Source organism: Malus sylvestris, chromosome 9 (genome assembly GCF_916048215.2).
Source record: "Malus sylvestris chromosome 9, drMalSylv7.2, whole genome shotgun sequence".
NCBI classification, from domain to species: domain Eukaryota; kingdom Viridiplantae; phylum Streptophyta; class Magnoliopsida; order Rosales; family Rosaceae; genus Malus; species Malus sylvestris.
Window position 1 is genome coordinate 2,348,156 of NC_062268.1, and position 15,624 is coordinate 2,363,779.

General features: G+C 38.8%; 1 protein-coding gene across 1 annotated transcript; it reads left to right on the top strand.

Annotated features, from left to right (window-relative positions):
* Positions 1-711: 711 nt before the first annotated feature.
* LOC126583593 (zinc finger AN1 domain-containing stress-associated protein 12-like) lies at positions 712-1,514 on the top strand. Its single transcript, XM_050248045.1, has one exon. It carries the CDS (start codon positions 784-786, stop codon positions 1,363-1,365), a length of 582 nt encoding a protein of 193 aa, XP_050104002.1. The 5' UTR covers positions 712-783; the 3' UTR covers positions 1,366-1,514.
* Positions 1,515-15,624: the final 14,110 nt, after the last annotated feature.

Below are 15,624 nucleotides of genomic sequence, written 5' to 3' on the forward strand. Positions count from 1 at the left end.
AAACGATATTATCAACACTAACGAGGCAGAGGATTATGTTAAGTTTTATAATGAGCTAGCTATAATATGGTTCAAATTCGTCTTTGGCGAAAATCGACCTCTCACTTTACAAGTGAGGAGGGAATACCACTAAACCATAATACTAATTAGCTTGTCTATTTATTAGATAACCGTTACAAGATTTAATTAATTTTTTGCTCATATAATTTTTAAATAGTTTACTAGACATCTTGATCATCGAACAACATTTCACGATGAGTTGGAGAGCTGAAGTGAATTGATCGAAAAATACGTTGGGGGGATGTATGTCCTAATCCTCTTTGTAAGGATTCCGTTCATCGTAAATTGTACAGTCAATTTTTGTCAAGTACTGTGTATTTTCAATTTAGATAAAAAAAATTTACAATGATTTCTGATCGCACAATATATAATGAACAAATGTAATTTAAAATTTTTCGAAATCTTTACAAAAATGATCCGGGGGAGAATCCTCACCCTTTTGCAAGGATGGTCCAACAGGTGGGTGGCGTGGGTCCTTTCGTTCCGTGTCAGCGTTTGCGATGACGCGTACAAACTACAAATTGTAGGAGCGAAGGAAGGAGCATCGTGCGACACCGTGTGGAATCCGAGTCAAACCTGGCTTTTGGCTTTAGCTTTTCCCGCAAGCCAACCCCTGAACCGACCCCTCTCCCTCTATAAATAAAATTTAAATTCCCCCCTTTTGCTTACGAATTGTGTTTCTTTTCAAAATTTAACAAACTGAAAAATCAAATTACGATCAGGATGATGGGAGGAACAGAAGCTTTTCCGGATTTGGGTCGACACTGCCAGCTCTCCGATTGCCACCAACTCGATTTCCTCCCCTTCCAATGCGACGGTTGCCGTAAGGTTTTCTGCGTTGAGCATCGGTCTTACAAGTCCCACGAGTGCCCCAAATCGGACCACAACAGCAGAAAGGTGGTGGTTTGCGAAATCTGCTCCGCCTCCGTAGAAACCACAGGCTGCGACGGCGAACAAGACCACAAATTGCTGTTGCAGAAGCACGCCAAGTCCGGGAATTGCGACCCCAAAAACAAGAAGAAGCCCACCTGTCCCGTTCGCCGGTGCAAGGAGACTCTCACCTTTTCTAATACCAGCACCTGCAAAACCTGCCAGATCAAGGTCTGCCTCAAGCACCGGTTCCCGGCCGACCATGTTTGCAGGAAGCAAACGGCAGCTCAGCCGTCGTTGCTGGCGGGTAATGGCGTCAGCTGGAACGACAGGTTCATGGCTGCTTTTGCTTCGAGGAAAGGGAAAGAATGCGGGAAGAGTGAGCGGGATTCCAAGTCTTCTGCTTCGAGTGGGCCATCTGTTCGAGCGTATTGAGAGATTGTTCATATGCTTCTGCTGGGTTTGTTTATCATTCCGCAGTTTCATGTTTCTTCGAAACAGCGTCGTTTCGTTGTAATTCTTTTAACTGGTCAAGATTTTAAGACCCTTCATCATTAATCTACAAATTACGATTCATACTTTGATCCAATTGTAGTACATTAAAGAACGTTGGAGTAATCCTCTGTAACTGCAAATCACAGTGTTACGAGTATTTTATGTACATGCAAATCACAGTGTTACGAGTATTTTATGTACAAAAGTACACCTACAAAACGAGAAACTGATGTGCAATGAACAAATAACTAAAGATTAAATTTTGTATATAAAATACAACAGCACAAGCCCTATCGAAGTTATTCAACCTAATCAACCCCTCGCAACCGCTAGTAGATGAGTTTTGAATGATTGAGGTTGCGCTTAAGTTTGACTTCTAATCAAGAGATTGTGCCATTGAGTGAGAGTGGCTCAAATCAAGGTTATTTTTTTGCCTTAAAGATAAGGACTTTACTTATATGGAGAACTGTAACAACTAAATGACAAGGTTGCTGAAAGTACGAATGACTGAGGAAATTAAATGACTGGAAATGAATTGTACAGAAATGTATTTATTTAAAGTACAAAGCATTTTAAGTACAAAGGGATGCCAAATACAAGGTTTGAGCTTGTTCGCGAGGGATCGGGCAAGTTGCTCTCGTCTTGTAGCAATTTCTGGTGGTTTGGGGAATGACTTTGAGGGTTGTAAATAAAACTACAAATGAGATTGATACTACTAGTGAGCAGCAGAGCTAATAAAGAAGGAAATCAAAGGATGCTTGGCTAAAGCTAAATGTCTACAAGGAGATTGATGAGCTGATTTGAGTAAGTTGATTTGATTATTTGTTTGAGTGTCCTTGCCCCCGTTGTCTCTTCTTCCTTTTATAAGCAATGTAGCCCGACTGCTGTAACTTTTGCTCTTGCCCAAAAGACTTGGAGGGTAGTGAGTTGTCAACTTTCTTACTTGCAATGCAAATGAAAAATGTTCTTTGGCTAATAGTAGGTTAATCTTCATCACTTGTCACTTCACTTATAGACACGTGCACGTGGCTTATGTCTCTTGGCTGAGAAAGCCTTAATTTGCTTATGGGTTTAATGCTGGGCTTCGGGTAAGTCCCCTTTTAATTGGCATCCTTGGACTTTCTTTTACTTAAGCCCAATGTTCAAATATTAACCAAAATAGTGCTCCCTTTAATCATTGTTGAGTCTGCCAATCGAGACGTTAATAATGATTAAACCATCGCCGCATGCCTTCACTCGGGATTTGCACCATTTAAGATGGTTGTTGTTTAACAAAACCTTTGCACTAACCCATCATGTCCAACGTTAACTAACCGTTTACTATATAATGCTCACTTAAACCCTTCGGCCAACTACCTTAGCATTCCCAAACCTTCGAATTTCCAGAACTTCCCAGATTCTTCAACTTTCCCAGTACTCTTTTGTTCTTAATTCTTGCTCCTAGTCTTAACTTTCTTCATATTCTTCCTTCAACTCTACTCAGTGGCACCCAAAGTTGCTCGAACTCAATCTTCTTGTGAGACTGGTGAGGGGATTTCCACCATGCTGTAACATCTCACATTGCCCAGGGGAGTGGATCCTGTAAGCCTTATATATATATATATATATATATATATATATATATATATATATATATATATTCTCATCTTTACCTAGCACGAGGCCTTTTGGGAGCTCACTGGCTTCGGGTTCCATAGGAACTCCAAAGTTAAGTGAGTTCGCACGAGAGCAATCCCATAATGAGTGACCCACTGAGAAGTTCTCATGTGAGTTTCTAGAAACAAAATCATGAAGGCGTGGTCGGGGCCCTAAGCGGACAATATCGTGCTATGGTGGAGCCAAGCTCGGGATGTGGTGGGGGCCCGGGTTGGGACGTGTCAATTGGTATCAGAGCCAATCCTTGGCCGGAAGTGTGCCGACGAGGACGTCGGGCCCCTAAGGGGGGATGATTGTAACATCCCACATCGCCTAGGGGAGTGGATCCTATAAGCCTTATATGTATATTCTCATCTCTACCTAGCACGAGGCCTTTTGGGAGCTCACTGGCTTCGGGTTCCATTGGAACTTCGAAGTTAAGCGAGTTTGCGCGAGAACAATCCCATGATGGGTGACCAATTGAGAAGTTCGCGCGAGAGTAATGTAGAGGAAGCTACATGGGAGTTAGAGAAAGAAATGCGTATGAAATATCCAGAACTTTTCATTGTTTCGGGTAAGTTTAAATTTCGAGGACGAAATTTCTTTTAAGGAGGGTAGATTGTAATATCCTTCGTTTAATTAAGAGTGAAGTGTGATTATAATTGTTTTTATACAAAATTTTAGTCTACTTAGTTTTTATTTGTGTAATAGCTTTTAATACTATACTTTTTATTTATGAGATTTTTTATTATTGTTATTATTATAATTGTTTTAGGGTACAAATAAGGATTTATTTTTGGGTATATCAATGAAATAGTATTTAAAAGTAAATAAATAAATATATTTTACAAAAGAAAGGAAAAGAACGTTCTTTCACGTTCTTCCTTTCTGTGCAATGGAAACAAAGAAGCTGGGAGGAGGTGGCTCTTCCACAGCTTTAGGAAAGAAAAAAAAATTAATAAAAAAAATTCTTCTTTCTTCTTACCCAAATCGGATAGAGATTAGGAAATCTTGTGATAAGTCGAGATTTGATTGATCAAAGGAGTGTGTTATAGAGAGTTGCTCATCTCCTATTGCACTAAGGAGTGTGTTCGGTAGAGGATGAACTGAGAAGAGACACAGAGGTCTAGAAGCAGGAGGTGGATGGCCTAGGAAGCTAGGTTTTCATCATGACTCTGATAGGATTGAGTAGGATTAGAGAAACTATAAAAGGGGTTGCAGAGAAGTGGGAAAACATCAGAAATAAAAAAGGGGGCAGAGAAATTGAGAGATAGAGAACATGATTTTGAAGGAAGGATTTAGAGATTTGAAGGGTAAATTTCTTGTTCCTTGATTATTTAGATTTTTCAAATTTAATTTCCTTAGTTGAATTGAAATTGCCATGAGATATATTTGGAGTTCTTAGTTTTATTTAGGGTTTTCTACTGTTCAATGAACCAATCTGAACTTGAATTAGAGTTGGGTAATTCGAATTGGGTGTGTAGATCAAATTTCTTGATCAAGGGTTTGTTTCAAAAGGTTAATTTCTTGTTAATTTTGAGTCATGTTATATTTGGGTGTTGTATACATGATTTTTGGACTACCTGGAAGTATTTCGGGTTTTGTTATATGAACTGGAAGTGTACTATCATGTAATATGCAGAAAATTGATTTTTTTGCAGAGAAAACTCAAGTTTCGAGTAGCCTTATTTTGCTCTTAATTTATAGGTCTTTATGTGCTCCTTTAGAGAAAATGTTTTGTGTTTTGAAAATACATATTTCCATGATCGTAACCCAATTGTTTTCACTCAGTTCCGTTGAGTTTTGATTGATCAAAACCTTATTTAAACTTGGGTCGTGAGCTGCCAAACAGCAGCAGAAAACTGGGTTTCCAGTTTCAAGACTCCAATTTTCTTTTGGCATAACTTCCAATTTAGAGCTCCGTTTTCTACAAAACTTTATATGCTTTTAAAGTACAGAACACAAACTTCAAAACCCATTCAATATTATATGATTTGGTTTAGTTTTGAATGTTCGAAAAGGAGTCTAAACTTGGTTCAATAGTGCTGTTTTCTGCAGATTTTGTCGAGATGCAAAGTACTGTTTTTACCACACCTAATTTCTTTTCCAGATTCCTTTCTAGTCTTCTTTAGTTGATTTGAGTGACATTATTTGAGTTATAAGATTCCATAATTTATGTACTTTCTTTAGATAATATCAATTTTGTGATTGAACACTTAGTTTGGTTTCTAATGTGTTACTTGTGTTTGTACTTTTGGTTGTATTTTTGTGTTCCGATTAGGTTCTTCAGAGGAACAAAATTAATCGAATTCAAGGTAGGGGGTTCTGGGAAACCTTCTATATGTATTAATTTAATTATTTCTTACTTAAGTACACATACAAGTTTGATATACTTATTGAATTCAAATTGAATATGAATATTGTTTCTTGTGGTTGTTTGAGTATAAATGTTTGAAATGCAATTTAAATCTATGGTGTGGGAGTAAAGTTTGATTGTTGGAAAGAACTTCGGGAATCTAAGGTTGTGACTATTAGTTTTTGTGTAGTTGAGCCAAACTTTTAGTAGGTACCATGTCTCAGGCGAGCCCACAGTGCACAGATTCTTTAAGGGTAATTCGGAACTGGAGACGAAGAGTTTAGGCAAGATGACTCACAAAAGGGGAGTTCGGGAATGTTTAGGGATGGGGGTTATTTCATATATTTAAACACTCGGGATTAAGTGGTATAAGTACGGAATAGGACGTACAAGGTCTGGGTGTTTAGTTATGTGGATTAACGGGTATAGTTAAGGCATTTGCATTGCATTCTTACGCATCGTTCTGATTTTGGTTTTAATACTGCTATATTAATTATACTTTATTATTTTAGTAATGAAGGTATATGTCCCTACTGAGCTTTTTAAGCTCACCCTAACGAAATTTTGCAGGTACAGAATCAGAAACCTAAAAGTCTGCTTGCTGTCTGTTGTGTAACTATGTATAAAGAAATAAAAAGATGAGCTTGTTGGCTTTTGCTCTCTTGTTTGAATAAAGAAGTACTTTTGTGTGAACTCTGAGTAGTTCATAAGTTGTAATTTTGGCTAAAACTTTCAATAATATGTTATTCAGTTCAATTTGAATTTTATTCCAAGAGAGTTATACATGCTTTTATTTCAAGTCACATTCATAATTATATTAGTTAAGATTATAATTAAGGTGTGATTCGCGTTCTGAACCAAGGTTTACGTTAATCCTTGGCTTGGGGCGTGACAATTTGGTATCAGAGCCAATCCTTGGCCGGAAGTGTGCCGACGAGGACTTCGGGCCCCTAAGAGGGGAGGATTGTAACATCCCACATCGCCCAGGGGAGTGGATCCTGTAAGCCTTATATGTATATTCTCATCTCTACCTAGCACGAGACCTTTTGGGAGCTCATTAGCTTCGGGTTCCATCGGAACTCAGAAGTTAAGCGAGTTCGCGTGAGAACAATCCCATGATGGGTGACCCACCGAGAAGTTCTCGTGTGAGTTCCTAGAAACAAAACTGTGAGGGCGTGGTCAGGGCCCAAAGCGAACAATATCGTGCTACGGTGGAGTCGAGCCTGGGATGTGGTGGTGGCCCGGGCCGAGATGTGACATATGCGCCGTTTGTCAATGACCTTTATCGCCCTCGGGCAGGCTTGCATACTGAACTTTTCTTCGAGGAGAGATGAGTGCATGGACATCTCTAATATGTGCCCTCAATACCCTTGAACCCTGTGGTCAAACCTTGGCCCTTCAGAGGATGAGCAATGGACTTCATCAGGTAAATTTACCTAGCTTCTAGCGGGGGGCATACATTCATAATTGTGGCAACAGATTACTTCACTAAGTGGGTAGAAGCTTCAGCTGTCAAAACTATCACCTCAACTGTAGTAAAGAAGTTCATTGAGACCAAGATCTTTCACAGATATGGGGTGCCCGAGACAATTGTCACAGACTGCGGGCCATCTTTTATTTCAAAGGAAGTAGAAGAATTTGCAAGTAAGTTCAAGATAAAGATGATCCAATCTAGTCCTTACTATCCCCAGTCAAATGGTCAAGCAGAGGCCAGCAACAAGATCTTGGTAAACATTAGTAAAAGAATGGTGGCAGATAGTCCAGAGAAGTGGCATGAGAAGTTAGGAGACACTTTGTGGGTTTATGATAGGAGCATATTTATGCGACTTAGTTAGCTTGTTCTTGTGCATTTGTGTTGTTATTTCTTAGTTAATTATGTATTTTAAACTATTTTCGTGTGTTTGTAGGTCATAATAACAAAGTTGGCAAGAAAGTGCATTTTGGAGCATTTTAGAGCATTTTTGAGCCAAGATTGGATAGTGCAAGCATGGAGACATGAGGATGGACGTTTTTGAAGATTTGAAGGCTAAAAATCAGCATGTGTGTGTGCAAGTGTGTTGACCTACAACTCCAAACATCCACCCACTACACCCATTACATCCACTCATTACCACAACACTCACACACTACACCTATTACATCCACTCATTACCACAATACTCACCCATTACACCCATTACATCCACTCATTACCAAACATCCACCCACTACACCCATTACATCCACTCATTACAACCACCTAACACATTCACCTACCACTACACCCACTCATTTCAACCACCCAACAACACTCACCCACTACACCTATTACATCCACTCATTACAACTCCATACACTCCTCTCCCTAGCCTATAAATACATCCACCCTTCACCATAACAAGGGAGAAGAAAACCAAAGAGAACACAATCCACCCATCCACCCATCCACCCTTCACCATAACTCACCTATATCCATCCACCACCATAATTTACCACTCATCCATCAAACCATACCTTGTGCCGCAACAAAGAGAAGAAGGAGGACCCTTGGACGTGTTTGCCATTCAAGTTGGATTGTTGGAGCGTTTTTAGGTGTTTTCTTTCTTTTGTTTTCAATGTCTAAATTTGTTTATTTTTGCTTTGTAAGTATGAGGAACTAAACCCCCCTTAGCTAGCGGGGAATTCGAAACCATGTTCATGCTTGCAATATGGTTTGATTACTATCAGTTGTGATTCATAAGTTGTGAATTCAATTTACTTATCCATTTGAATTAAAACTGATTTGTGTATGTTGTTTGAGAGTGCACGCTTAATTTCCATGCATAAATATGATGCTAGGATATAAGGGAGTTTCACCTAATCGTTATGAACTTATATTCACAAGTAGTAAATGTTGTTCGTCACAACCGTGTTAAGTAAATTCTTGGCATAAGTTTCATGCAATTCATAGTTACAAGTGTTTCGTCAATGCTTATGATTTTCATAGAACTTAATGATTCTTGCTTGTATCTCTATTATGCAATTCATGTAGGGAACTTGTGGGGAATGCTTTGGGTTGTTGTATGCAATCATCCAATTCAATGAAATTAGGAAAATCTGAGGATTAATTTAATCGTACCTAATTAATTTGGGGTGTTGAGGTTCATGGTTTATTGAAAAGCAACTGGAAATCGTTTTATATGCAAGTGTGTTATGTGTGGAGAAAGACCTTCTAGCTAGCCTATCATCCATTCAAATCACCAAATTCGTCCAAAATCTGTTTTAAGTCTTTAGTTACTTGTTTTTACTTAAATTCATCCAAAACCAAATCCCCCTTTACTTTTAAGTGTCTGTTAGTTAGTACTTATTTTAGATTGTGTTTTTAAGTGTTTTAAGTCAAGATAAAATCAATTTTCGTCCAAAGTCATTCTTAGTGTCTAGTTTGAATCTAATTAGTTGTTTTGAGTTCTTTGAGTTTAGTTTAGTGTTTTTAACTTTGTTTATATGTTTTTAAGTCAGTTTAGAGGTTATTAGCAAGCCCTCCTAATCCCCGGTCCAGAACGATCCCTACTTACATTCTTTACTACAATTGATATAAGAGGGTTTAATTTGTGTGTTAAGTTAATTTTCGCATCAAATTTTTGGCGCCGTTGCCGGGGATTAGCAACTTTGCTAATCCCCCGTTGTTTCTTTTTATTTCTTTTACGTGTCTTTTGTTTTAGTTACTGACTTTGTTTCTTTTCGTGTCATTTGTTTTTAGTTTCTTATTTGGTTTTGTTTTGTTTATTTTAATTTTTGATATTTGATTTAGTTCTCTTTCTTTGATTTAAGATACTAAAGAAGTAGGACATGGATTTTGCTAGCATTCACGCTCAATTGGCAAATCTTACTTCTCAATTGTGGCAGTATGCCGAAAGGACCACAATGCAAAGTGTCCCTACATCTGGTGCGTCTTATAAGCAAGGATATCAAGCCAATCAATGTCCACAAAGAGATTGGAGTGATCATTCAAACTCTATGTGGTGGGAAGCTCAACAAGTTCAACACGAAGCATATTGGCAGCCATATGAGGAGTTCTATTCAAGACCTATGCAGCCACTACAACCTCATATACAATATGCCCAATCAAACTCAGATTCGTCAATAGATTACAATCAAATTCTTAATGAATTAAACTCTTTGGTGCAGGGCTCACAACAAGAAGAATATTTGCCGCCATCGAAGGAGTTCTATCACTGGCCATATGAACCATCACAGCCACCACAACAATCTGCCCAATTCAATTCAGGTACGTCTTTGGATAATGATATGTTTAATAAGTTACTCACATCTTTGAACCAGGAAGTAGAAAATCAAAACAAAGAGATGCAAAATCAAGCCAAGAAGACGGGTGAATTGGAGAAGCAAACTGGGCAGATTATGGAGTTCATGGCACAAATTCAAGAGCAAAGTGAACTCCCCAACTCAACTATTGAAAATTCGAAGGAAGATTTTGAAATCCATGATGCTATCACTTTGGGAAGTGCTATGGAGGTTGGAGCTAACCTAAAAACATCCAAACATAGCATAGAAGTGGATGAGGAGCTGCTGATTGAGGATGAGGAAGAAGACATACACACGAAAATGGTAGAACAACCCTTGCCGCAACCCCCTAAGCCCTCTAAACCACCCACCACAAGTAAGGACGTCCCAATTTCAGTTCATTCTAATGTTATTCCTCCGAACATCCCTTTTCCTTGCAGGTTTTTGATTCCCAAGAAAGAAGAGAGTAAAAAAAACATCGTGGAAGCCTTCCTAAAGGTGCAAAATGATATTCCAATTCTTGGTGCAACAAATCAAGTTCCAGATTGTGTTGAAATGTTCAAAGGACTTTGTACACCAAGAAGAATGATTCAAGAGAAAGTAGTGGCTGGAGAAGATGTAGAATGCATCAAAGAGGATGTGATTGAGACAACCATTCCTAAAGAAGTTGAATTCTATGACACGGGACAAGTCCCAACCATCACATTCAATCTGGCCAAGTCCAATATCCCTGAAACTTTCAAAGAAGTGGTGTTTGTCATTGAGTTCTTGTTAGACAAAGCAAGTAAGTCATCTTCTCCAATTTTACATACGTTTTCCACTAACTTGCTGATTTTGATGATTCAGGCACCCACACTAGAATTTACACCATTGCCCGATCACTTCAAGTATCACCTTCCATTTGAAGATCACTTCCATGCCATGGGACCTAGAGGAGTGTGACTGGAGGTATCGTCCGGCTGCAAGACGTTAAAGCAAGCACTTATTGGGAGGCAACCCATGTATTCAAATAAGGAAGATTTTTGAATTGCTCCACAATCAGTTTTGCGTTTCTAAAAACCTTCCTTTTTTTGTTGTTTTATTTTGCCATGATTGTCATTTTTATTTGTTGCTTGTTTAATTGTTTTTAGTGTGGGTTTATTTTTGAAACACTGACAGTTATGCAAAGTATTTTTACATTCATAAAAAAGAAAGGAACATTAAGCAGATAAATACAAGAGGGAGCCTTCACAAAGGCTGCTTAGGAGAAGTCTCAGTAGTCGGCGGAGCCTCAGCAGTCGGCGGAGCCCCAGAAGGATGAGGCATCGGAGGTTGATCATTTGGAGCTTCATTACATGGTACAGCCCCAGAAGACGAAGGCAAATGTTGTTGGAACAAACCCACAAACCTCCGATGATCAAGTAAAATCTGACCATCAGATTCCTGCATCTGGTCAATTTTCCTCTTCATGTTTGTGGCATAGTTGTGTGCGAGCTTGTGCAACTGTTTATTCTCATGCTTGAGCCCTTTAATCTCCTGTTTGAGACTCATCACTTCAGCCGCCAACGATTCAACTTGACGGGTTCGAGCAAATAGGCGTTGGGCCATGTTGGACACAGAACCCTCACACTGCACACTAAGAGCCAGAGACTCCTTAACAGCCAACTTATCAGACCGTTTTGAAAACAGTCTGTTATCTTTAGGAGTGACAAGGTTCCGGGCCACCACCGCAGCAGTCAGGTCATTCTTCATCACCGAATCCCCAACGGTAAGGGGACCAGTAGGGGATATGAAAGATGGGCGCCATATGTTGTCTGGAGAAGGTGGGACTGCCTCTTCACCAAGGTTCAAGTCAAAACGACAATCGGAGGGGCCAGACATTTTCAGAGGTGTTAAAGAAAGAAGAGGTCGGACAAGTCAAGATCGTAGAAGTGCAATAAGGGAGTTTCTACAGGCAGAAATTCAAGTGTGCTTTGAACGTTCTGCGTACCTCTATAAAAATCAGCACTCGATGGGATTTCAGAGATCGAAGAGGCGAGCTCAGAAATCGAAGAGACCAACTAAAAAATCAAAGAGGCGCTAGCTTTCTCAAAAGCTGGGCTTACTTAGAAACCACGGCCAATCTTCTTTTCCAGACGTGTCAGCATCTGTCACATGCAGAGTAAGCTTTGCGGAAATCACGGGCAGTTTGTCGAAGCATTTTTCCAGACGTGTCAACATCTGTCACATGCAGAGTCAGCTTTACAGAAATCACGGGCAGTTTGTTGAAGCGCCGATTCCAGATATCGAAGAGGCACTTACTTTTCCAGACGTGTTAGCGTCTGTCACATGCACAGTCAGCTTTACGGAAATTACGGGCAATCTGTCGAAGATCTCTTGTGAAGTAGAAAGCACGTTAAGTTTACTATTCAATCATCCAACGGTTGCCGACAAGAGTGAAATAACAGTACCTGTTATTATTTCCTATAAATGTCGACCTTCACCCTCCATGGCAAGGCAGACATACATTACCTTCCGTCATCTCCGAGAATGCCTTTCCAACAAACCCTCTCGAGTCACTCAGTGTTCCTTATTCCTTGGGGTACCTCTGCAAACAACCCATTCAAAGCAAAAGTATTTCATATCATGAAGGTTGAAAGCAAGAGTATCTCATATCATGCTTTCTCTCTGTCCTTCTCCTTGTCGTTGTTTTAAGACAAGGAGAAAGAGAGCAATCAGCCAGCACTTGGTATCAATTTTCCGATTTGGAACCGACTGCCTGGAACCCCTTCCTGATTGCTTACCTAGCCTTGCACTCGAGTACTCATCTTCATCATTTTATGCTTCCTCTTCATCTACCATATCTGCCTGAGGAACAGATAAGGGAAGTGAAAATAATACCTCGAAGCATGTGGAGATAATTTGCCAATTCATCCTCAGCTAAGGACAAGGAGAAAGAAAGTAAGAGGTGGGCACTTGGAAAGATTGAAGAAAGAAACAGACCAACACCTTTACCTCGTGCCTTCCCAGCGTGCAGAAGAAACAAGCAGAGAAGAATGCAGACTGCACAATCAAATCAACCCAGCAGAAGGAGTCTGATTTGAAACCAAGGAACTATCATATTCCTCGCTCAGAATTCCAAACCAGTTCGAGATCAAAGCTGTGGAAAAATAACAAGATCATCTATCTCCAAAACCAAATTTGCGTTCTTAAACTCTACTCTGTGTAATTTTTACTTTGCCATACTTGTCATGTTTATTCGTTGTTTGTTTGTGTGAGTTTATGCTTGAAACATTGAGGACAATGTTTGATTTAAGTGTGGGGGGGGGGTAACCATTGTTTTGCATGAAATTCGTAGGAGTTTATCACCCATTACTTCTAGTGTTGTTCCTTGCTGTTTTAAGTGTTTTAAGTTGTTTTGGAGTGTTTCAGTGTGTTTTGACATAAAAATCCGAAAATCTCATAAAAATTTGAAAAATTGTTTTTGTATGTTTGTTTGTGTCTTAGGGTACCTTCCAACACAATGATGAGGATTTGGTTTTTAATTACATGACTGTTAAAGAGAGTTATAAACATGGATGAAAATTTGATTTACTCTTTGGTGTATGCTTGGTTGTGGTTATAATTTATGAATTCACATGCAATCATAAAAGGAAAAATCAGTTTTTTTTTGCAACATGCTTGAAAGAAGGAACTCAAACTAACGTTACATCCTTGAGAGACTTGGGCCTAAACGTTTATTTGGAGAGTTATTAATCTGTGCAATTTTTTTTGTTTTCTAAAGTCGTTGCATGATCTCATTATTCTTTGCTTGGTTGCTACTTAGAAGGCGTTTCATCATTTAGTTCCAAATGCTAGAACTCATGCCTATTTCATTCAAAGCATGTTTTTGATTTGCATAACACATATTCAAGATGAAGTTGTTTAGTGAGCCAAGAGCCAAAAAGCCTATCCCGTTCATTATGTGTTTAAGTTTAACCCCGTTGAGCCTTGTGTAGCCTATGTTCTTTGTTAACCCACACTATCCTCACCTAGCCTAGATTAGGACCATTCATACCATTGTTCTTAAAGCATAGTAAAACATAATTTAGAAGGAATTCCTTTTGTTGAACTTTTGCAGAAAAACAAGTGTGGGGGAAGTGATTCTTGTGTGTGTGTGTGCGCCAAAGTCCTTAATAAGGCACGGGTAGAAAAGAAAAAGAAAAAAAAAAGAAACATTCGTGGAAAATAGAATGAAAAGAAGAAAAGTGGTGAAAAATAGCTCTAAAGTGTTGTTTGTTGAAGAAAGGGTCCAAAACATTGAATTCGGCCCTAAGTACTGCTTGAATCTTCCCGTTGTGTTTAAAAGTTAATTTCTGCATTATTAAGTAAATTCCAAGCGTCTATTTCATTACGTTGCTTACTATTGCTTTTAGAATGTTTGTTATTCCTATCCTTTTTTTGTTAGCCATTACCCCCAAGCCATGTTACAACCCTTAACTTCAATCTTGAGTGTTATGTGTTTCAATTTGTGGAGTTTGAAATTGATATGAGCATATGGTGTCACTGGTTCTCGCATCTAAGTAGTAGCATTCCATTCATGAGATCATATAAATACATGAATTAATAATTCCAGAAATTGCTTCTTTGTAGAAAAACATATGTGAGTACTAGTTTTCATGTTTACATCAATCTTCTCACATATACCTAGTATAGGGAGTGTAGTCTGAAATTCTTGTGTGAAAATAAGAGTGTATCTAGTAAGGAATTGAGGAAATTCTCAAGGCATGTTACTATATTCATAATGCTGTTTTAATTGATTAAATGTGAGCTAGTGAATGGTGACTATGATTAAGTATGCTCGAGGGTAAGGAATGCTTAATTCTATGTAAGTGGTGATCTTTGGTATGTCATGTTTCATTGAAAATCCCTGAGGCAAATGTTGGAAGGTTAGGTTATGTTTTGTTTGTTTTGTTTCGTTTTATTTCTTTTGTTTTACTCGAGGACTAGCAAAAGCTAAGTGTGGGGGTAGGAGCATATTTATGCGACTTAGTTAGCTTGTTCTTGTGCATTTGTGTTGTTATTTCTTAGTTAATTATGTATTTTAAGCTATTTTCGTGTATTTGTAGGTCATAATAACAAAGTTGGCAAGAAAGTGCATTTTGAAGCATTTTAGAGCATTTTTGAGCCAAGATTGGATAGTGCAAGCATGGAGACATGAGGATGGATGTTTTTGAAGATTTGAAGGCTAAAAATCAGCATGTGTGTGTGCAAGTGTGTTGACCTACAACTCCAAACATCCACCCACTACACCCATTACATCCACTCATTACCAAACATCCACCCACTACACCCATTACATCCACTCATTACAACCACCTAACACATTCACCTACCACTACACCCACTCATTTCAACCACCCAACAACACTCACCCACTACACCCATTACATCCACTCATTACCACAACACTCACCCACTACACCCATTACATCCACTCATTACAACTCCATACACTCCTCTCCCTAGCCTATAAATACATCCACCCTTCACCATAACAAGGGAGAAGAAAACCAAAGAGAACACAATCCACCCATCTACCTTTCACCATAACTGACCTATATCCATCCACCACCATAATTTACCACTTATCCATCAAACCACACCTTGTGCCGCAACAAAGAGAAGAATGAGGACCCTTGAACGTGTTTGCCATTCAAGTTGGATTGTTGGAGCGTTTTTAGGTGTTTTCTTTCTTTTGTTTTCAATGTCTAAATTTGTTTATCTTTGCTTTGTAAGTATGAGGAATTAAAACCCCCCTTAGCTAGGGGGAATTTGAAACCATGTTCATGCTTGCAATATGATTTGATTACTTTCAGTTGTGATTCATAAGTTGTGAATTCAATTTACTTATCCATTTGAATTAAAACTGATTTGTGTATGTTGGTTGAGAGTGCACGCTTAATTTCCATGCATAAATATGATGCTAGGATATAAGGGAGTTTCACCTA

Bases quoted from the DNA above. Each gene is read 5' to 3' on its own strand.
- LOC126583593 (XM_050248045.1), top strand. From the start codon at position 784: ATGATGGGAGGAACAGAAGCTTTTCCGGATTTGGGTCGACACTGCCAG.